This window comes from Musa acuminata, chromosome BXJ3-7 (genome assembly GCF_036884655.1).
Source record: "Musa acuminata AAA Group cultivar baxijiao chromosome BXJ3-7, Cavendish_Baxijiao_AAA, whole genome shotgun sequence".
NCBI classification, from domain to species: Eukaryota; Viridiplantae; Streptophyta; class Magnoliopsida; order Zingiberales; family Musaceae; genus Musa; species Musa acuminata.
Window position 1 is genome coordinate 8,545,574 of NC_088355.1, and position 21,521 is coordinate 8,567,094.

The following is a 21,521-nucleotide window of genomic DNA, read 5'->3' on the forward strand; positions in this document are numbered from 1 at the left end:
TCTCGGACTTGCGATTTTATTATTGATGTTACTGTTGTAGAATCATTTGTCGAGTAAAGATTACGATTTTATTGCTATTATTGTTGTGTTGTAAGGTTTTCCGAGATTCATTTACTATTAACATTTATTTTTAACTTAGATTTTTCAAAGCAATACTGAGAGACATAACTGGTTTCACTTCTTTGTGATATCATTAAAAAGTATTGTAGGTTGCATGATGATAGTTTATTCATTTAATTTTTTCTATACAGCAAATTAATTTTCTGCCTTTTTTGAATTCCTCATGGATTTCACTTTCACTCTTAATTTCTCCAAGAAGAGAGGAGCCCTCTTTTCCTAGGAGGATCAAATGACTTGGTTTACATATATATATATATATATATATATATATATATATATATATATATATATATATATAGAGAGAGAGAGAGAGAGAGAGAGAGAGAGAGAGAGAGAGAGAGAGAGAGTTTATCTTGGAGGGATAAATTTGATATAAGCTTGTGATGTGCATTAAACCTTTTCCCGCATTTGAAGGCGTCGTGGGCAGTGGGGAAATATATATAAATAGACAAAGTCGTGTAGTAGACAATTTCTACGCGAAATATATATAAATAGAGAGGGAGAATATAGAATCGCCACTAACTCCCGGTCTTCGCCAATCTGCTCGCTCTCTCCCTGTGGGGAAGGAGGTCAAGAAGAGAAGCGAACGAGAGAGATTTCCTTGGTTTGGTTCCGTTGGGCTTCGTTGATCTGTGGATTATTTCTGTCCTCCTCATCTACCTCTTCCTCATTGATTCCTTCTCTTGATCACAGTTTCTGTCTCTACCTCTACACAAGAACGGTGGAGATTCCAGCCATTCCCATGACGGATCCCGCGTGCTCTTCCCCGCTCATCGCGCCAGTCCCTGTCCCCGATCCCAGCGAGATCGACCTGGAAGCCGGCTCTAGCGAGCAATTCCAGTGCCGGATCTGCCTTGAAAGCGATGGTCCTCCTTCTTTTCCCTCTTGTTTCCAGTTTTTTCCTTTCAATCCAGCTCGACTCTTGGTTCTTCCTCGCGGAACTTGGGGAGAGATTCCGATCCTTGATCTCTTGAAAGAGTAGGGGGCCAGAACAGTCGGAATCTTGGATTGTTGTCTGGAGTTGTGTCATTTTGTTGCAGTTTCTTTAGCTGATTGCAATTTTGGGTTTTCTTTATTGGGTTTTTGACTTGCAGCAATGGATTTCATAGCGCCTTGCAAGTGCAAGGGGACTTCCAAGTACGTCCACCGTGACTGCTTGGACCACTGGCGGGCTGTGAAGGTGAGTGCTCAGTTTTCGCTTGTGCGTGCCTTTTGGTTAAGGTTTCGGCTTAAATGCGCCCTTGAAATATATTTGGAACATCCTCGCTTGTCGTGTAAGAATATAACAATACTCATCATATGATTTGTTGAGTTTTAGTGTTCTAGATGCAAGTATCAACTGTGATTATTGCGGCCATAGGGGTATAGCTGCACCAATCTGATTTTTATGTGAAGGGACTTTTAATAGAAAAGTAAGATTTAGTGTTCAAGATGGACAAAGATGACCTATCCCAACAGCTCAAACTTTTAGATGCATTGTAATGGAACAGCTTAGGGCAAGGTTGAGATTAGAATAGCGGAGGAATCTAAGGAACATGGTTCACCTTACCGGTCTGTATCGGTATATCGAACTATCATGAACTTAGCTGGTTTTGCCCAAGTCGTGCGGCACCCTTACGTGTCCATCTGCAAAGGTCAGCCTCCCCGAAATCTCCTATGGTCCATTAGGACCTATAAAAGAGAAAATGGGTTAGAGAAAGCGTCTCATTCGGGATCCACAAGCAATCATTTCAGTAAACACTTCATAACCAATGCAAATTACAAACAGACTTTACAAGCTCTGAACGGTCGCACAACAAAGGATCCAAAATGGTCAACTACAAACCGAAAGAAAATCGGGCTGCTAAGCCTACTGTCAGCCCTTTACATGTTGTGCAAAGCATGAACAAACCAAAAAACATGGACATACATAAGCATTACGTTGAACACCCTATTTACAATTTTGTCAGTGACAGAACGACGGTTAGTATGGTACATATCGAGCTGTACTGACATACCGACATATGATACAGTAGGATGTACCAATAGTATAGTATATACTTTTTGTACCAATCCTTTATTGGATTGGTATGCATTGTTCGTACCGGACTGTCACGAACGGTCGTCGCGCACCCGCAACAACTTCGTTCAACGAACCGTTCGTCGCTCACACCTGCATGTACAGCTGCTTGGCAGCATGTTTTCTTATGGTTTTGGGTCATTTTGCTTGTAAATATGTAAGTTCGAACAAGCTGCAGCGTTGCAAAGCGACCATTCACCGAACCGAGCAAAACAGCCCCAAAACAGCCCAAAACAGCTCCGTTTTCGCGTGCCGCGGGAGGTGAGCGGAGAGCTGCCTCCGCTCACCAAAATGTCAGCCAGCTCAGACCCCAGGAACCCCCCGGGTGGCACATGGCTGGATGGGGCTTCGGTTATATACCGGGCGTTGAACACTCTTTCGCAAGTTCGCACGTGACCTTTACGGGAACTTGGTTTTGCGCCCGGGACCAGGTGAGCGGCTGTTTGTGGGCTTGCAGCTGTTCGTTCATCCTTGAAAGCCTTGTTTTTCTCTCTCTCCCTCTTTTCTCTTGTGCACACAAGGTGTTCGACGAATTGCTTGTAAAGCTTTCCTTTTCGCGAGACTTCGGGACTTGTCCGTTGCTCGTTCTTTCGATCTAACTCTCTTTCTCTTTTACAGGTCCTTCGGGACCTGCGAGAGGTTACAAAGTGGGCTGATCCTTGCGGAGCAAGATCGCAAGGGCGAAGCGCAACTTAGGCAACGCAAGCTAAGTTCGCGTCTTTGCCGCAAGAGTGACTCGCGACTTAGGCAACGCAAGCTAAGTTCGCGTCTTTGGCCGCAAGGGTGCCGCACGCCTTAGGCAATTCCAGCTAAGGTCGTGACATTGTGGTATCAGAGCGGGCAAGCTCTTCGATCGAACAGCGAACGAACTTCGCAACTTCGCCATGGCAAAGCATCGTGGCGAATCAAGCAAGACGGGGCAAGCCGGACCCTTGCCCCAAGCAGCCGCAGGTGGGCTGCATGTGCACACTCGCTCTCATGCTGTTGGAGCCGCTCATGAGGATCGCGGCAGCGAACAGGATGAGCGAGAAGTTGGCAACTCTCCGCGAGCGGAGGAAGCGCAATCTGGTGCGCTAACTGGGAAAAAGAGTCATAAGGAGAGACTCACGACGGCTGAAACCCGCCTAGATGTTCTGGAAGCGAGCATGGAGGAACTCTACCATGGCCAACAAAGACTTGTTGGGGTAGAGAGCTCGCAAGAGGAAGCGGAGTCCAGGATCGACAAGGTCGAGGCCCTAGTCGACCGACTGTCCGATGACACCAAGGACTCCGTGCAGCACCTACAGGATGTTGTAGCGGAACTCACGGCAAAGGTGGCTATGCTCACAAGAACGCTAAATGCGGGAGGAGGCAACACCCGCGTTGCACCGCCACAAAACTTGAGGGCACCTGAGCCCCATGGATACGGAGGGGCCAGAGATGCCAAGGAGCTCGAGAACTTTCTGTTCGACATGGAGCAATACTTCCGAGCTACGAGGCCCGATTATGAAGATACCAAAGTTTCTATAGCAACAATGTATCTGAATGGAGATGCGAAACTTTGGTGGCGAACTCGTTGGGAGGAGATCCAACAAGGTCGGTGTCGAGTCGACACATGGGAAGACTTGAAGCGGGAGTTGAGAACTCAGTTCCTACCGGAGAACACAGAGTTCGTCGCAAGAAGGAAGTTGAGACAACTCCGCCAAAGTACCACCATCCGAGACTATGTAAAGCAGTTTTCTGCACTGATGCTGGACATACAGGACATGTCCGAGAAGGACAAGTTGTTCAGCTTCCTTGATGGTTTGAAACCATGGGCTCAGCAGGAGCTGAATCGAAGGAATGTTACCGACGTGGTCGGGGCAATTGCAGCTGCAGAAAGGCTCACCGACTTCGTTTCCTCTGAAGACCCAGCGAGAAGGAAACAATCTTCAAGCAATCGCCCTCCAAAACATTCTCGAGGGAAGGAGCTCGGGGGCGAACAGAAGAAGAAGAGCTCCCACAAAGGGCCGAACCCGAAAGGCAAGGCCTCAAAACCGGGAGGATGTTTCTTGTGCGGAGGACCGCACATGGTAAGGGAGTGCCCACAGAAACAGGCACTCAATGCTTTAACGGCTTCCATCCACCCTCCCCGATCGGACAAGGGCAAAGCTGTTGCCCTTAGCTCAAGCAGTTCTGAATCCAGCAGCGACGATGAAGAGTCGCAAGGACCCCGAATGGGAGCAATGCGTTTGTTGAACGCTATGCGGGGTCAAGTGGGGGAGAACATGAAGACGAAGGCACAAAAAGCAGGAAGTAGTGAACTGATGTATGTGGACATCAAGCTGAATGGCCAAACGACCCGTGCAATGGTGGACACGGGCGCTACCCACAACTGCATAGCCGATCGTGAAGCACAGCGACTTGGGTTGACATTGGAGAAGAGCCCAAGCCGAATGAAAGCAGTGAACTCGGAGGCCAGGCGAATCTCCGGGTTGGCGAAGGGAGTTCCCATCAGAATCGGGACTTGGAGCGGGAACACCAACATGATGGCCGTGCCACTAGACGACTTCCAAGTGATTCTTGGAATGGAGTTTATGCACGCGGCGAAGTTGGTGCCGATGCCGTTCTTGAATTCCCTATGGATGATGGGAGGCGATGACCCCTGCGTGGTTCCCGTCTCTCGGAGAGGAACCAAGGAGCCCCAACATATTTCGGCATTACAATTGAAGAAAGGGGTGCGAAAGGGCGAACTGACATTCGTGGCTGCTATGAAGCTAGAGCCACTCAACGAAGAAGCCATTCAAGAACCTGCTGTGGTGGCGAACGTCCTGAAGGAGTTCAAAGACGTTATGCCACCCGAGTTGCCGAAGACTCTTCCGCCACGCAGAGGTGTGGATCACAGTATTGAGCTGGAGCCAGGAGTGAAGCCTCCAGCGAGGCCACCCTATCGCATGCCCCCGCCAGAGTTGGCAGAACTCAGAAAGCAGTTAGGTGAACTGCTAAGCGGTGGTCTCATCCGCAGCTCAAAAGCACCTTTCGGAGCTCCAGTTCTCTTTCAAAAGAAACAAGATGGGAGCCTCCGATTATGCGTCGACTACCGAGCCCTCAACAAAGTAACAGTGAAGAACAAGTATCCCATCCCGCTCATTGCGGACTTGTTCGATCAATTGGGCAAGGCGAAGTATTTCTCAAAACTCGACCTCCGGTCGGGGTATTGGCAGGTGCGCATTGCTGAAGGCGACGAAGCAAAGACTACTTGTGTGACCAGATATGGAGCGTTTGAGTTCTTGGTGATGCCTTTCGGCTTAACCAACGCTCCGGCCACATTCTGTACTCTCATGAACCAGCTATTCAAGGAGTATTTGGATAAGTTCGTGGTCGTCTACTTGGACGATATCGTCGTCTACAGCCAAACGCTCGATGAGCACGTCAAGCACCTTCGGACGATTTTCAAGGTTCTCAGGGAGAACACGTTGTTCGTAAAAAGGGAGAAATGCTACTTTGCTCAGACTGAGATCCTATTCTTGGGGCATCGAATCGGTGATGGCTCCATTCGGATGGATAAGTCGAAGGTGCAAGCAGTTGCGGAATGGCGAACTCCAAAGAAGGTGCCAGAGTTGAGATCCTTCCTTGGTTTCGTCAACTACTATCGACGCTTCATCGCATGATATTCGAAGCGGGCAACCCCTCTGACGGAGTTGCTAAAGAAGGAGCAGCCTTGGAAGTGGTCTAACAGATGTGAGATAGCATTCCAAGATCTGAAGGCTGCTGTTCTGGAAGAACCAGTGCTCAAATTGCCAAACTATGGAGAGCCCTTTGAAGTCCATACAGATGCTTCGGACTTTGCTATTGGTGGAGTACTCATGCAAGAAGGTCATCCGGTGGCCTACGAGAGCCGCAAACTCAACGAGACCGAGAGGCGGTATCCAGTGCATGAGAAGGAGATGACAGCGGTGATCCACTGCTTACGAGTTTGGCAACACTACCTCCTCGGGTCGCGATTTGTGCTGAGGACAGACAACATCGCCCTGAGTTATTTCCAAACTCAGAAGAAGCTCTCCCCAAAGCAAGCACGGTGGCAGGACTTCCTGGCTGAATTTGATATGGCAATGGAATATAAGCTCGGGAAGGCGAATGTCGTGGCCGATGCGCTGAGTCGGAAGGTGGAGTGCGTGAATGCTGCACAACTGGAGGGCAGAGGCCAAACAAGTCAGTTACACTCCAACTTCCTTTCCCGAATCAGAGATGGACTGTATAGTGATCCCCAGGCAGTTATCCTGATGCAGCTCATCAAAGAAGGCAAGGCACGACGATTTTGGGTCCAGGAGGGACTTGTTTACACAAAAGGGAATAGGGTTTATGTTCCCCGAGTGGACAATTTAAGGCGTGAACTCTTAAAAGAGTGTCACGATTCCCTTTGGGCTGGACATCCCGGCATTCACAGAACGTTGGCTCTCGTGGAGAGGGCCTTCTACTGGCCAAAGATGGGGATTGATGTGGAGGAGTATGTTCGAACATGCCTTACTTGCCAACAAGACAAGGTGGAGCAGCGGAAGCCGGTGGGACTTTTGGAGCCGTTGCCCGTACCAGAAAGGCCATGGGAGAGCATTTCCTTAGACTTCATATCAAGCTTGCCACCTGTAGGGGGACTTGGATCGATACTTGTGGTGGTCGATCGGTTTTCAAAGTATGCAACTTTCATTGCTGCTCCCCTACACTGTTCAGCTGAAGAGGCGGCCAGACTGATGATGAAGGGTGTAGTGAAGTATTGGGGAGTCCCACACAATATCGTTAGTGATCGAGACGCTCGGTTCCTGGGACGTTTCTGGACCGAGCTATTCAAGTTGTTGGGGTCAAAGTTATACTTCTCTACAAGCCTCCACCCCCAGACGGATGGTCAGACTGAAAGAATAAATTCGCTCTTAGAGCAGTATCTCCGGCACTACGTGAGTGCCAATCAACGAGATTGGGTGAAGCTGTTGGACATCGCCCAATTCTCCTACAACTTGCAGCGGAGCTCTGCATCCAACAAGAGCCCCTTCGAAATTATCACAGGACAACAACCGTCGACTCCGCACACTATGGCAATTGGATATACTGGGAGTAGTCCATCAGCCTACCATTTCGCAAAGGAGTGACATCGAAATGCCGATATTGCGCGGGCTTACTTGGAGAAGGCGGCAAAACGGATGAAGAAGTGAGCAGACTTGGGAAGGCGACCACAAGAGTTCAAAGTTGGCGATTTGGTGTTGGTAAAGCTCCAACCAGCATCACTCCAATTCTTCAGGAAAAGAGTCCACAAAGGATTGGTGCGCAAGTATGAAGGGCCCTTCCCAATTATCAGCAGGGTAGGCAATGTTTCTTACAAGTTGCAGCTGCCGGCGTGGTTCAAAATTCACAACGTTCTTCACGCCAGCAACCTGAAGGCCTACCATTCAGATCCGCAAGATGCTTCTCGAAGTGTTCCAACTCGGCTACCTCCCATCACAGCCTCCTATGAGAAGCGAGTGGAAACCATTCTGGCGGATCGCAAGACAAAGCTACCCAACGGAGCGGAGCAGACATAGTACTTGGTGAAGTGGCGAAAGTTTCCCCGAACTGAAGCCAGTTGGGAGCCTGAAGACGCCCTGCGACATGAAGAAGAAGTCATCAACAACTACCAACAAGCGTCGACGAGGGCGTCGACAGTTTAAGTGGGGGAGAATGTCACGAACGGTCGTCGCGCACCCGCAACAACTTTGTTCAACGAACCGTTCGTCGCTCACACCCGCATGTACAGCTGCTTGGCAGCATGTTTTCTTATGGTTTTGGGTCATTTTGCTTGTAAATATGTAAGTTCGAACAAGCTGCAGCATTGCAAAGCGACCGTTCACCGAACCGAGCAAAACAACCCCAAAACAGCCCAAAACAGCTCCGTTTTCGCGTGCCGCGGGAGGTGAGCGGAGAGCTGCCTCCGCTCACCAAAATGTCAGCCAGCTCAGACCCCAGGAACCCCCCGGGTGGCACATGGCTGGATGGGGCTTCGGTTATATACCGGGCGTTGAACACTCTTTCGCAAGTTCGCACGTGACCTTTACGGGAACTTGGTTTTGCGCCCGGGACCAGGTGAGCGGCTGTTTGTGGGCTTGCAGCTGTTCGTTCATCCTTGAAAGCCTTGTTTTTCTCCCTCTCCCTCTTTTCTCTTGTGCACACAAGGTGTTCGACGAATTGCTTGTAAAGCTTTCCTTTTCGCGAGACTTCGGGACTTGTCTGTTGCTCGTTCTTTCGATCTAACTCTCTTTCTCTTTTACAGGTCCTTCGGGACCTGCGAGAGGTTACAAAGTGGGCTGATCCTTGCGGAGCAAGATCGCAAGGGCGAAGCGCAACTTAGGCAACGCAAGCTAAGTTCGCGTCTTTGCCGCAAGAGTGACTCGCGACTTAGGCAACGCAAGCTAAGTTCGCATCTTTGGCCGCAAGGGTGCCGCACGCCTTAGGCAATTCCAGCTAAGGTCGTGACAGGACGGTATGCTACAGTATTCCGAACCTTGCTAAGGAATCACCTGCTGAATATTTCTGTTGTGCAGAACTGACTAAGACTGTATTGAGGTGCACATTGCTATCTATGGAAGTAATTGGGGTTTGCTAGTGTCATAATCTAAAACTGCAAATGGAAGTTCATGTCAGTTCAGCAAATGATTTAAATTTAGATAACTGATCTATCTACCAGGTTTTCCAATATAAGTAGATAGATTCTGATATCAAAGGTTTATCATATGCTTTTAGAAAATTCTGCACCTGAATGTCATCATTGTTGTCTCTTGTCATTTTTGTTATTATTCTCTTTTATGTTTAATATATATGTGAAATTATCTTCATTTCTGACAGCTGACTTTTGCCACATTTTTGTTTTCATCAGGAAGGTTTTGCATTTTCTCATTGCACAACCTGCAAGGCTCCTTACTATTTGAGGGTGCACGGTCCTGCAGACAGGAAATGGAGAATTTTGAAGTTCCGATTCTTTGTAACCAGGGATATACTGTTTATTTTTGCAGCTGTTCAACTTGTGAGCTTAAGTTTTATCATTACATTTCTTGACAATTTAATGCCTTTTGTCTTGCACCTATTCTTATGATGTCTGCATTTGAAACAGATAATTTCTTCATTGGCATATCTGGTCTATTTGGTTGATCGCTCACAGAACTATTGGTTGCGAATGGCTTGCGGTTTTGACAGTGAAATAAGTTTCTACTATATATGTGGTATGCTTCTAAACCATTAGAGCACTTGATGACAATTTTTTTTGTCTGTGTTCAGTTATAAAGGTGTTTTCTCCTGCCTTTTGTCCATGTTATGCAACACTATTATTAACATTAAGATGGTGTTAATTTTCAATAAAAAAAGACTCTAGCTTATTTGTTAAAGAGGAATCAGGGAAAACCACACACAGGTATTTTCTTGTGATAAATAACAATTATGAGCAACCATAATATCTGAATCTATTTTTGCTTTTTTTTTTACCTTGGAAAACAGATTTTCTACTTCAAAAATAAAAACCGTGTGCTTGAGTTAGCCGTATTATAATGACCGAGGGCATCATTTTTCTCTTATTAAATGATCAGGGTGTGACTTTTCTCTAATTACAATTATCGTTATATATTCAATAATTGGCACTTTAAGAACAGTTGGCCGGTGCTAGAGGTCAATAAGACTTACAAACAAGGTCCTGCCTGTAGTTATAAACCAAGTGTTGATGGAAAGGGTGTCAAAGTAAGTTCACATGTTATACTTGAGTCCCCAAAACAATCCTGGTTGATGAAATCCCATGTCTTAACACAAAGTAAGAACTCCATATTGTTTGTCGTCTGCCTTCTTCTTAACATGCTCTAATTTGGTACTGCGACAAGAATAATGATCAGTGTGAAAACTTTTTTGTGATGCAATCCATTTAAAACTGATGGAAAGTGAAACAGTCAATCTCCACATTCTCAAGTTGTGAAATTCTTATGAACGTCCAAGTTTCTATCGGTACTACCGAGGTATTTAGGAGCAAGTCTTTAAGCTGCATAATTCTTTGCTTCTCTTCATCCAAGACTGAAGGTTCCATAATCATCCTTCATGAACCTGCTTAAGACTTCAAATGCCATGAGACTTTTCTGTGCAGCACATGCTTAAATCTCTTTGTCTACTATCCGGAATATGATGAACTGGCAAATTAGACTGTCTCCCAGATCAATGTTCCTATTGTTTATAACATCGTACTTGGGCCATTTCATTTCCTCATTAAGCTTGTTTGCAATTGCAGGGGCGCTATTATTTTTTGCTCTTCTTGGGTTATCTGGGTGCTTTATAACTTGTTACGATCAACAGTTGCACAATGATTTGGCTCAGCCGTGCCGAGAATTTTGTCTTTGTTGCTGTCGACCAGGGTTAGTACCATATCCAGTTATACCTTCTATATTCTTCATTTTGGTGTTGTAATATTACATGTGTGCTTTCACGTATATCTTCGCCTTTCCTGTGTTTGGATCTCTGTAAATTTCAAGTCTAATGTGATACTTTTTTGGGGGGTTCTTTCAGACCGCGTGCAGACTGTGATCTCCCCGGTACCCTCTGCATCTGGGCGGACTGTACCACTTGCTTTGATAATTGTGGAAGCACAGGCGGGGAATGCGGGTGCTTAGGAGGAGAGACCGGCGAAGCGGGTCTACCATTGATGCTTATTGTTGGACTACTTGTTCTTGGGCTCTTCACCGTCGTCGGCATATTTTACAGCGTGATCGTGGCAACCATGGTCGGGCAAAGGATTTGGCAGCGTCACTATCATATACTCGTTAAACGGATGCTAACAGAAGTGAGTCCTGTTTTCTTCTCTTCTCTTGGCATAAGCAATTCCTTACCTTCTTTTTATTGATATGAAACTGTTACTGTTTGAATCCTTTCTCATGTTATGTTACTACATTCTAAAGGAGTATGTAGTGGAGGCCGTGGACAGCGAGGCCACAGATTGGTGCCCACCACCCCTTCCCGCGGACCATGTTCGACAGCTAAAGGCACTCGGACTCCTGTAGTATAATAACCTTTCAAGGCAATGACCAGTTGTGCTTAATTTGATTCGTGTGGGATTCGTTTAATTTGATGTATTTTCGCTCTATCCACCCTTTAGAGGTATTAATCTTTAGTATTATTCATTAATTCTATTTGACACTAGGCGTCCCGGCCCGGTCCAACCGTAGATCGAGTTCAACTCGACCCGAACCCAATCGCTGGCCATCGCACATATAACGTGGCCATCTCCCCCAACCGTTTTGCGCGAGGGTTTTGCGATCACCCTCTCGGCCGCGGGAGATGGCGGCGGCGGTGGTGGAGTCGGTCCAGTGCTTTGGTCGGAAGAAGACGGCGGTGGCGGTAGGGCACTGCAAGCGCGGTCGCGGCCTCATCAAGGTGAACGGCGTCCCCATCGAGCTGGTGAAGCCGGAGATCCTCCGCCTCAAGGTCTTCGAGCCCATCCTCCTCCTCGGCCGGCAGCGATTCATGGGCGTCGACCTCCCCATCTAAGGCCCTTGTTGCCTTCCACCAGAAGTACGTCGACGAGCAGTCCAAGAAGGAGATCAAGGACATCCTCGTCCGCTACGATCGCACCCTCCTGGTTGCCGACCCACGACGTTGCGAGCCCAAGAGGTTCGGAGGCCGTGGTGCCCGTGCCCGCTTCCAGAAGTCGTACCGTTAATATCTGCCATGGAATGGGTTCGCATTCAATCACCATCGAGTTTGGCTCTTTATCTTTTGGTCCAATGTTTCTGAGGCTTGTTTGCTCTTTTCTTAAGAGATGGATGTTCGATTATACAACTTTTGCTATGATTATGCTCTTTGTTTCTTATTATATTGATATTGTGAACTAGATGTTGCTTTATTCCCTCGAGCCTTCTTCGTTGTCTGCCCTAATTTGCAGTCTTAATAATGCTCTATGAAATGCAGTTTCTTTTAATGTTTGTTGTATCTAATGCACAAATCAACACCAAAACAAGGTAACACCATTGCAATTTAGTGTTCCTTGAGACTGTCAAATTTGCCTTCAGCGGCATTTCTTTCGTATCTCACGTTAAGAATGGGTAGCCATTTGGTCTATGTGATGATTATGTTTTCCTATATGTTAATTGTCCCTACTCATTTAGAAGGGCCTTCGTTAGCTGAAATGTTTCTTATAGCCTTGAGTGACAGATTCTTTTATTTGGTTAGAATAAGTTAAATGTGTCTTATGGCCTTGACAAAAAGAGCTGTGGATGCTTTTATTTGGTTATAATAAGTTATGAGAGTAACATTCTATTATGTGGTCATAATCTTTGTAAAGAAAGTGGAGAAGACTGGGAAGAACCAACTTCTCTACAAACTCTCTTATCTTTCTCTCTGCAATTGAACAGATTTGGAGAGAAATGATGAATTTTATGCTATGATTCTAATAAGATGGGGAAGGCGGTCTTGTCTTCTTTTCTGTTCTCTCGTTGCCTGCCTTTGTTTGTATCCTCTCTTTTCTGTATTTCTCTTATCTTCTGTCCTTAAGTTATTATTTTTTTGAGCAATGGAAATTGAAATGTCTATTCTATGTCACCTAGATTCTCCAATGCCTATCAATGATCTGGCTTATTTAGCAAAGACAGGTTGGAAAAGTTGTGCGTGCAGGCAGGGATCTTGGTCTCTGAATTGTTCTTTACACGGTTGACTGTGATTCTACGGAAGGGTTGCAACAGTTGCAGACTGATCAAGTATTTCTCTTTGTAGTTGGCTTGTGCTGTTCATGTTAATTGGTATTGTTACTATTGCTGCAGTAAATCATCAAAATCCTTTGGTGCTTATGCCATGTATTCCCTTGAGTGTTTTTTGCTTCAAAGCTTTTGCTTTAGTGACTACACACCTTTTGTTCATTCTCATATGGACAGCTCGATTTCATTGCTAGTAATTCTGAATACAGGTTTGGAACAACAATTGAGGTTGTTACTTCTTCAAGGTATAATAATGTTTTCTTCCTTTTACACATTAGTGGTCCCTTCTTCTGCACATGAGAGCTTGTAGCCTGCAGCACATAAATAATTTAGCATAGACATTCATTGGAGTTATCATTTGGTTGAGGTTAGTGTAGGATTGTTTTGCTAACTTGGTTTGACGATAACCGTCTGGAAACGGACCCACCAACTAGTCTATGATGTTGTGAGTCAACTTTGGAAGGCGTTAAGTGTGCAAAACTGGAACATATATAGTTGTGTCCATCAAGGGTATTGGAGTGATGCCCCGTGTAACCTGAAAAAATTTTTTCTGCTGCTGATTTGCTTCACACCTTGTTGATGCCACTAGCAAACTTGTACGTATTGCATTGCTAGGAGTAATACTACAATTCGATTTTTTTGGAGCTAGAGGCTTACTTGCAGATTTGCTAACTTATGCAGTTGTCATTATCAGGATTTCCTTATTAAAAATTCAGTAATTTGGAGAACTTTGCTTGTCTCTATTAGGTATAGCCAGAATATTGTTAGATGGTGGAGGTATTTGATTGTTCTACTTGTACTTTTTTCTTTTGGCTCTAGTTTTTCTTTTTTTCGTTTGTCTGATGGTGGCATGAAGGATAATATGACACCAGTGCAAGTTTGAATTTACAACAATGGTATTTTTAATTCACATCATCTGCATAGAATGTGCAAGTCCATCCTTAGACGATCTCATATACGGCGGTGGCAGATCGTGTCCGCTTCAGTTAGTTTCCTTGTTTCTTAATATAATTTTCTTCAAGAATATGTTTTGGGTTATGCATTTCTCTTTCGGATATATCTCCTGTTTATTGTAGTGTATTTTTTTTTACTACAAACTAAATCTTGCAAAAAGAAATATATATCATCATTCCGTGCATATCTTTCTGGGAGGGTTGTAATGTGTGGAAATGCCATTCCTACCGACCATGTTTCTGAAATAGGTGCTGACTTCCCAGTAATCTTCTGGAGAAGAGTTATTGTCTATGGTTGCCAATACCAATGGTATTTGATTAACTATTGCTATGTAGTATTCTGTTGATAATGCTAGATTAATAGATTGGGTTCTTCAAGTCTGGGAATTTGGATTTTAATTGTTTGCAACAGTGGTGGATGAATTAGCTGTTAACATTTGTCTTGCCAATTGCAATTGACTTCAACGCTCTTATGATTTTAAATCCATCAAAGATGGTGTGCTTTGACTTTGAGAATGAATACTGAATTGTATGGTCTGCACAATTGTTCTTTAGTGTGCATTATTGTCAATGATCCCTACATTACATGTCTATGTCTATGTTTATTAGGTTTCTTTTCTGTCTCTTTAATGTTGCCCGGTAATATTTGTTATGATAGGCTATATATATATATATATATATATCTTGTAATGTTATGTTACACGATTGTTTAGATTCTGATGCAAGACTTAAAACTGTTTGTGTCACCTGTTTGTTCTTCCTCGTCGTCATCAGCTGAGATTTCTTGTGAGAATTATTTCTTTAGACCTATCAATTCCACGAAATCGGATTAGCCTACTCTTAATCTTCCCTGGCTGTCCTTAATAATGTTAGTCAACAAAAGGGTTTGCTGACATGAAACCACATCAACGTACTTTCCATCGGAATGCCAGGTTTTCTTGGACCAACCTACTCCATCCCATGCATGCAGACAATCCACAGGCTTCTCCGTCAATAAGTCAACGTTTAATGAAGTAAGCACTATTAGTAATCAATTAGAAGCTGTGCTCTCGTACCTTCCAAGGGACGACGACTCACCCAAGATGATGCAGCTCCAGTTCCTTGATTCCTCGTCGAAGTCAAGCCCCTCGGTCAAAGCACGTGCCGCAGCTGGGGATTCTGTGAGACCCCGTGGGTGAAGAGGGTCATGGATAACGAACGTAGCTTCCTGTGGTCGTCGTCCCACCCAAAACCACATGCATCCAAGTAGGTTTTTCTTCGCAGGTGTCTAGACTCAACACACGCAGAACTTAGCAGAGAAAATTCACCATCGGTTTGGAGAGGGAGGAGAGGTTTATTCGATTATATTACATGTGTCTGATGGTGTGGATTTCGTTTTCTACAGTTGCCGAGTCCATCGGGCATCAACCGACGGGAATTTTCAATGAAGCAGCAAACGGAGAGACCCAGAAATTTTAAGTTGACTTGGGTGACTGCAAGTCTAGCGAAAGTCTTCCAGAAATGAGTCCCGCAAGAGCTGGTTGGTGGTGGCATTGATACGATTATGGATAGGTTGGTGTGTTAGGTCGGATAAGGATCGCAGTGCATGCACCGATCCGCCGCCCCCCCCCCCCGGTGGGTGTTTGGTTCCATCAGCAGGCCCCTCCAAGGACGGAGGCACAAGTCTGCAATGGTGCTTGAGAAGTCAAAACATGAGCTTCCAAAACCTCTCCGTCGTCTCCCACAGCAACTCATTGTTTTGTCCAAGTTGCCGGTGATGGCCTGCCGAAGCCATGCATGGATGGTGTGCGACATGATCCGTGCTTATGTGCTATAGTTTATCATCGACCCTTGTAATTGCAGAGAATGATCATGGAAACGATCATTCTTTTCGCTTGCAACTGCTTGAAGAGGGTTTTTTCCCCGCAATTTGGATTGCGGATAATTCAAGTATACTTTGTTGAACTTGATAGGAAGGAAGAAGGGATAGAGTTATTAAATAAAGGAAGAATAGGACAAGATTAAATCTTCGATGTTTCTTTCAAAATTCTTTACGATTTTAGAAATTCTACATGTTTCATGATCTTACGGGGTTTATATAGTCCACAAAGATATATTATATGAATCATTCTCTTTCAAGAAATCCATTCAAGAACCAATAGTCAATTTGGTTTCTTCTTCCAGAGACATTTAATCTATTTTTTCTTTTGATGCACTGAATCTCTCCATTTTTTGTGAAATTACTTGAACAAGTTTAAATTCCAACATACTTCGAGAGATCAACAATCAAACACAAACCAGGGAGAAAAAAGCCGAGGAAGATGGTGACCCGAAAAAGACTTGGAAATGTGCTTATCTACAATTCATTCTTCTTCTGCTCGCTAAGATTCCTCTTTTTATTGCGACTGTTTGTTCTTCTTTCCTCGCGGTAAACTCTTCCAGGAAATTTCATGGGTAGACAAACAATTGACATTGATGAACAAATGGAAATTGATGGGCTACAATTTGAATTCCATTTCGCCACTCGAAGAACATGGTCGGAACATCGCTGGAAATTTGGTGGAACTGCGAGAAAGCTAGTGGCAGTTCCATCCTCACATCACCATCCCTTACATGCATCCTTCCACCGTTGACAAGAAGAACGAGCATGAAGGACAAGCTTGTTTCGGACCGGCGCTTACCAGTCCTTTGATCTTGTACTACGTGTTTGATCGCTAGAACTAACGACCAGAAGAAAGTTCTCTCTGGCCCACTCTGATGGCTGTCGACAGCTCCATTTGAATCCATTAGTCTTCGCCGGACTTGACCACCATCACCGCCACGACATGGCATTGTCGCCACCTGAGCCTGGCTTTGTTGTTCCTCTATATATACCTTCCGATAGCTCACAAGAGATATCAAAGCTTGTTGTTCCTGCACGTACACGATGATGATTGCATCGAAGTAAGTGTTTGCAGAAAGTGTAGCCTTAGAGTTTCTTGCGTTTGTTTGTGCACCGTCATCGTCTTCTCTTGTGGTCTTTAGGCCAATTCATCTGAGAGGCGGCCCTTCGTGCAGCATGATGAGTCAGATCAAGATGGGTAATTAGATTGTGTTGCTGTCTACTTGTTCATCAACGCATAGACACTCTTGCTTGAGATTCTATGCAGTTTATTTCATGCTGGCATGTGCAGTCTCCCAATTGAAGCTCTCTCGCAATGCAAACATGGAAAAGCTCCGAAATGGATATCTGTTTCCCGAGGTAGTCTTCGTTTCATGTTACCCTCTCTCTCTCTCTCTCTCTCTCTCTCTCTCAAGCTTTGCTGTGGAACAGATTGGCATGAGGCAACAGGAGCACTTGGAGAAGTATCCAGATGCCAAGATCATTAGCTTGGGGATTGGTGACACCACTGAGCCTATACCAAACATTATAACATCCGCAATGGCTGAGGTGTTGTTTTATTTCCTAAGAATTATAGTAAATATTTAAATCATATGTCGATATATCAGACTTACTTACCAAAAATTAAGGATTTTGTATCTCGATTGATATATTTTGACACTAATATAATTGATAAGAATCTTTGGATTTCGTCTTCGTCACTTATCATTTAAAAAAAAATAGTTTATAATATTTTCATATGACATCAAAATTTGACTATTATTGGCATTTAATAGTAATCTCCTAAGCCTAATGCAAAGTTGACCTCACGAGTCACACTAACTTATAGGGTTTGAAACCTGATCAGAAAACTCTTTTCAGAAACGGACAATATATGTTTGACTTTCGTCGATGGTTATCCGGAAAATGTCAACGGTTTTTCTCCGTAGCTTCTCATCCACAACTTAGAATTCCATCAACATATGCACTTGGTTTTGTGTTTCGTGCAGTACTCGCATGCACTCTCCACTCGGGAAGGCTATCGAGGTTACGGCGCAGAGCAAGGAAACAAGGTATCATCCTCCGTTGCTTGCCTCGTGATGTCTAGTCGGGGAAGACACGCTCCTAAATTTCTTGATCTATCAGACGCTGCGCAAGACGATTGCTGCAACGATGTACGGAGACATGGGCATAGAAGACACCGAGGTCTTCATCTCGGACGGTGCACAATGTGACATCTCTCGCGTGCAGCTGTTGCTCGGATCCGACGTGACGATTGCCGTGCAAGACCCGACCTTTCCGGTGATGTGTTTGATGCCAGAAGATACTTGCGATCGAATCCGATGACTCTGTTGGAATGATGAGATCGAATGTTGTTGGATGAACAGGCGTACGTTGATTCAGGCATCATAATGGGCCAAACCGGAGACTACGTCGCCGGCAGCAGCAAGTACGGGGGAATCGAGTACATGAAATGTGGACCGGAGAACCTATTCTTCCCGGACTTCTCCCGCATTCCGAGGACGGACGTCATCTTCTTCTGCTCGCCGAACAACCCGACAGGTCATGCTGCATCCAGGGAGCAACTAGTGCAGCTGGTTGAGACTGCACATAGGAATGGATCTCTCATCGTCTACGATTCTGCGTACGCTGCATACATATCGGATGACAGCCCCAGATCGATCTACGAGATCCCCGGAGCTAAAGAGGTAGCCCTGTTTGATCATGCATAGACTTGCAATCCCCTTTGCTTGAGCAACACCGCTCTTTCAGGTCGCCATAGAGATCTCCTCCTTCTCCAAGTCCGCGGGGTTCACCGGCGTCCGCCTCGGGTGGACCGTCGTCCCCCATGAGCTCTCGTACTCCGACGGGTTCCCCGTCCACAAGGACTTCGATCGCATCATCTGCACCTGCTTCAATGGTGCGTCCAGCATCGCCCAGATCGGTGGACTCGCGTGTTTGTCCGTAGAAGGTCGCAAGGTCAGCAACCGTACACGCTCATATGATCCAAACATGTCATGACATTAATCTCCTCGTACTAACGCAAAGCCGCAGGCTATGAGCAAGGTGATCGACGTGTACAAGCAGAACGCAAGAACACTGGCGGAGACGTTTGGCTCGATGGGTCTCGAGGCGTACGGCGGCAGCAACTCACCCTACGTGTGGGTGCGCTTCCCGGGTCGCCGGTCATGGGATGTGTTCACCGAGATCCTGGAGAAGACGCACGTCATCACTGTACCGGGATGTGGGTTTGGGCCGGGAGGCGAAGGCTTCATCAGAGTGAGCTCGTTCAACAGCGAGGAATGCGTTCGAGAGGCATGTCACAGACTGACAAGGCTTCTCGGCCGAGACGTGCTCCTCCATATTCTTTGACTGGCACTCGAATCATCTTCTGGTGTTTTGCCGGTAACATCTGCCATCGACTGTTGCTGTAGTTGTCTGAGGACATCCGAATCCGAGCATGAAAGATTAATATTGGCTATCCATTTACAGCTGATATGCAAATCGATCAAACAACATACATATATGCACACACACACACACAAACACATGAGGATCCAAAATCTGAGTCGTATATAGGATGATGCACTGATGATTTGAGGCTAGAAATCCATCAATAACCCACTCTAAATGTGGCAATCAATTGAGGGGCCACGAAGGTTATCGAGATCAGAAGAGGGCGTAGCATCCCCACCACTTCCACCACAATCATTCTCCATCTACTCCCTTTGCGGATGCAGGGGAGATCAATCAAAGCAATCCAAAACCCTTATCCACAAAAGGCCACACAACCACTGTCGCAGCTTCTTCTGCAGTGGCGGTCGTGCACGAAGGTGACAGGAGAAGGACAGAAACCCATCTCCGTCCACCACACAAGTCTGCGTACACCCCCTCGCTGCTTTCAGCGTCAAGCCAAACGATTCCGTGCACAGAGTGGAAACTTACTGAAGATATAATCGATCTATCAGCAAAGAATTGAGACACTCAAATGTCATAATAGAGCACACTATGAGTACTTATACTGACGATTAAGGCGTAGTATCTATTATAAATTAGAAAGGGACGCAATAGAAAATATCTAATATTTGTTCTTCATTTGGCTTTCAATGAATTGCGTGTGAAAAAGGGAGGAAAAGATATCATGTAATTAATGATGGATATACTTTGGGGCCCTATAAACATTAGCCAGACCAAACTATCCTTTCTTTGACTCAGGAAAAGGTGTAGACTAAGAAGATTAAGGTGGTTTATCTAACCAAAAAAAGAAATATATCATTCAAATATATATAATAATAACAAATATTGGAGATCTTGAGTGATGATATTACATCCCACCTTGAAAAAAATATCATATATTTGATATTTTTATTGCGATTATGTTTTTATCTAATAGAAAAGCAAATATCGAAGAAATAAATGCTCCATTTGTCTCCTAATAAGTCAGAATTGTGGAAAATAGAGCATATAAAATATCATGGAGTTGATGATAAGCATTGGAAGGGGCATAGATGACATTGTTGACTTCACGAGGGGACATATGCCACCCACCGGTCAGCTTTAAACTAGAAGCCATTCCATGGCTCGCCCACAGATATTTGTGTGATGGATGTCTCCGTGGAGGTCAAAAAGGCACTCGGAACAGTGTGGCGTCACCCACAATCACGGCGTGTATGGCCTACCCGAGCCAAATAATTGCTCGCGGCAGAAACAGCCATCACCACCTCCTCCTACAAATACCACCGCATCCGGGGCTTCCCCTCCCACCGCCGAGCGCGAGAACTCCTCCCTTCACGGTCCCCATTTGTCTCCACGCCATGCTGTCCATGGGAGCAAGCTACGGGCATCTCCATATCCAGCAAGAGCAGTACAGGCAAAAGATGAGGAGAAAGGAAGAGGAGAAGAAGGCCAAGGAAGAGCAGCAGACGAAGAAGAAGGGTGGGTGCAAGGCGAAAGTCCATCCTAACGGCTCATCGGAAAGCCAAGCCAAGGCATCGCTGGGTGAGGTGTGTAATCCTTGAAGGGGGTGGTAGTTGATGTAGCCATGGAGTTGAGATGTTGTGTGCAGTGTTGTACGTGTCTTAGGGTTTCTTAGTATCGTATTTCCTGCTCGGTCATCGATTATCTCTTGTGTTTCTATCATGTGAGACAAAAAAAATCTATCAAAAGATTGAGAACAATCTAATGAATTACTAAAAATTATATATTTATTGAATTAATTCAAGGATGGCATGGTGGGCCCAATTCATCAATCATTTCCTTTTGAACCCATCCGCCGGCATCCCACATGGGAGAAGGTGCCATGTGACCCGCGGGACACGTTCGGTCCCACACTCGTGTCCCGATTCACTACCGCCACGTGGATTCTCTATTCATTTAAAATATATATATATATATATTAAAATAATTTCTAAAAAATACTCATATTTTGAATAATTTCTAATCAATATTTATCATTTTACTTTTTTTTATAAAAAATCTCTAATTAAAAATATCTAAATTATCCTTTTAAATTTTTATATATATGTTTTTAGCTATAGTATTTTAATTACCATAACAAAAATACTATGAAACCAATTTGAAAACACTATAGATGGTCTAAATAGACTCTTAACTTCAATCCAATTAACTATGTCTAAAAATATTATAATATTATAATAAATTAGAGCAATGATAATTAAAAGATTTGATATAAAATTACTTATAGTATTTATTTTACACTACATTAATAGAATACTATGAATATTATTAAAAAATAATATAAATAAGCCAAATAAAAAATACTACAATAGTTAAAATAATAAAAAATATAAAAAATTAAATTAGAAAAAAACATTTTAAAAAAATAAAAACTA

At 44.7% G+C, this 21,521-nt stretch overlaps 2 protein-coding genes and 1 pseudogene across 3 annotated transcripts; all 3 read left to right on the forward strand.

The window, feature by feature from the left end:
* The first annotated feature begins 587 nt into the window (after positions 1 to 587).
* On the forward strand, positions 588 to 11,466 carry LOC103991420 (uncharacterized). Of its 2 annotated transcripts, XM_009410874.3 has the most exons (9): positions 588 to 724; positions 814 to 986; positions 1,215 to 1,300; positions 9,036 to 9,182; positions 9,270 to 9,378; positions 10,422 to 10,545; positions 10,697 to 10,970; positions 11,086 to 11,204; positions 11,328 to 11,466. In XM_009410874.3, the coding sequence occupies exons 2-8, from the start codon at positions 863 to 865 to the stop codon at positions 11,185 to 11,187; spliced, it is 966 nt and encodes a 321-aa protein (XP_009409149.1). In that variant the 5' UTR covers positions 588 to 724; positions 814 to 862; the 3' UTR covers positions 11,188 to 11,204; positions 11,328 to 11,466. The 2 variants fall into 2 exon arrangements, with proteins under 2 accessions (XP_009409149.1, XP_018684044.1); XM_018828499.2 differs by lacking the exon at positions 11,328 to 11,466 and having other exon boundaries at positions 11,086 to 11,323.
* On the forward strand, positions 11,443 to 12,029 carry LOC135642552 (small ribosomal subunit protein uS9-like; annotated as a pseudogene).
* Positions 12,030 to 16,722: 4,693 nt separating this feature from the next.
* LOC103991828 (aminotransferase ALD1 homolog) lies at positions 16,723 to 19,164 on the forward strand. The gene is made up of 9 exons (XM_009411368.3): positions 16,723 to 16,751; positions 16,833 to 16,888; positions 16,982 to 17,049; positions 17,122 to 17,238; positions 17,679 to 17,741; positions 17,815 to 17,970; positions 18,057 to 18,377; positions 18,442 to 18,648; positions 18,724 to 19,164. The coding sequence occupies exons 1-9, from the start codon at positions 16,735 to 16,737 to the stop codon at positions 19,039 to 19,041; spliced, it is 1,323 nt and encodes a 440-aa protein (XP_009409643.2). The 5' UTR covers positions 16,723 to 16,734; the 3' UTR covers positions 19,042 to 19,164.
* Positions 19,165 to 21,521: the final 2,357 nt, after the last annotated feature.

Coding starts and splice junctions, on each gene's coding strand:
- LOC103991420 (XM_009410874.3), top strand. CDS start 863: ATGACGGATCCCGCGTGCTCTTCCCCGCTCATCGCGCCAGTCCCTGTC. Junction 9,379..10,421: donor AAGTTTCTACTATATATGTG/GTATGCTTCTAA, acceptor TTGCAATTGCAG/GGGCGCTATTATTTTTTGCT. Junction 10,546..10,696: donor CTTTGTTGCTGTCGACCAGG/GTTAGTACCATA, acceptor GGGTTCTTTCAG/ACCGCGTGCAGACTGTGATC.
- LOC103991828 (XM_009411368.3), top strand. Junction 17,050..17,121: donor ATGGATATCTGTTTCCCGAG/GTAGTCTTCGTT, acceptor GCTGTGGAACAG/ATTGGCATGAGGCAACAGGA. Junction 17,239..17,678: donor TAACATCCGCAATGGCTGAG/GTGTTGTTTTAT, acceptor TGTTTCGTGCAG/TACTCGCATGCACTCTCCAC.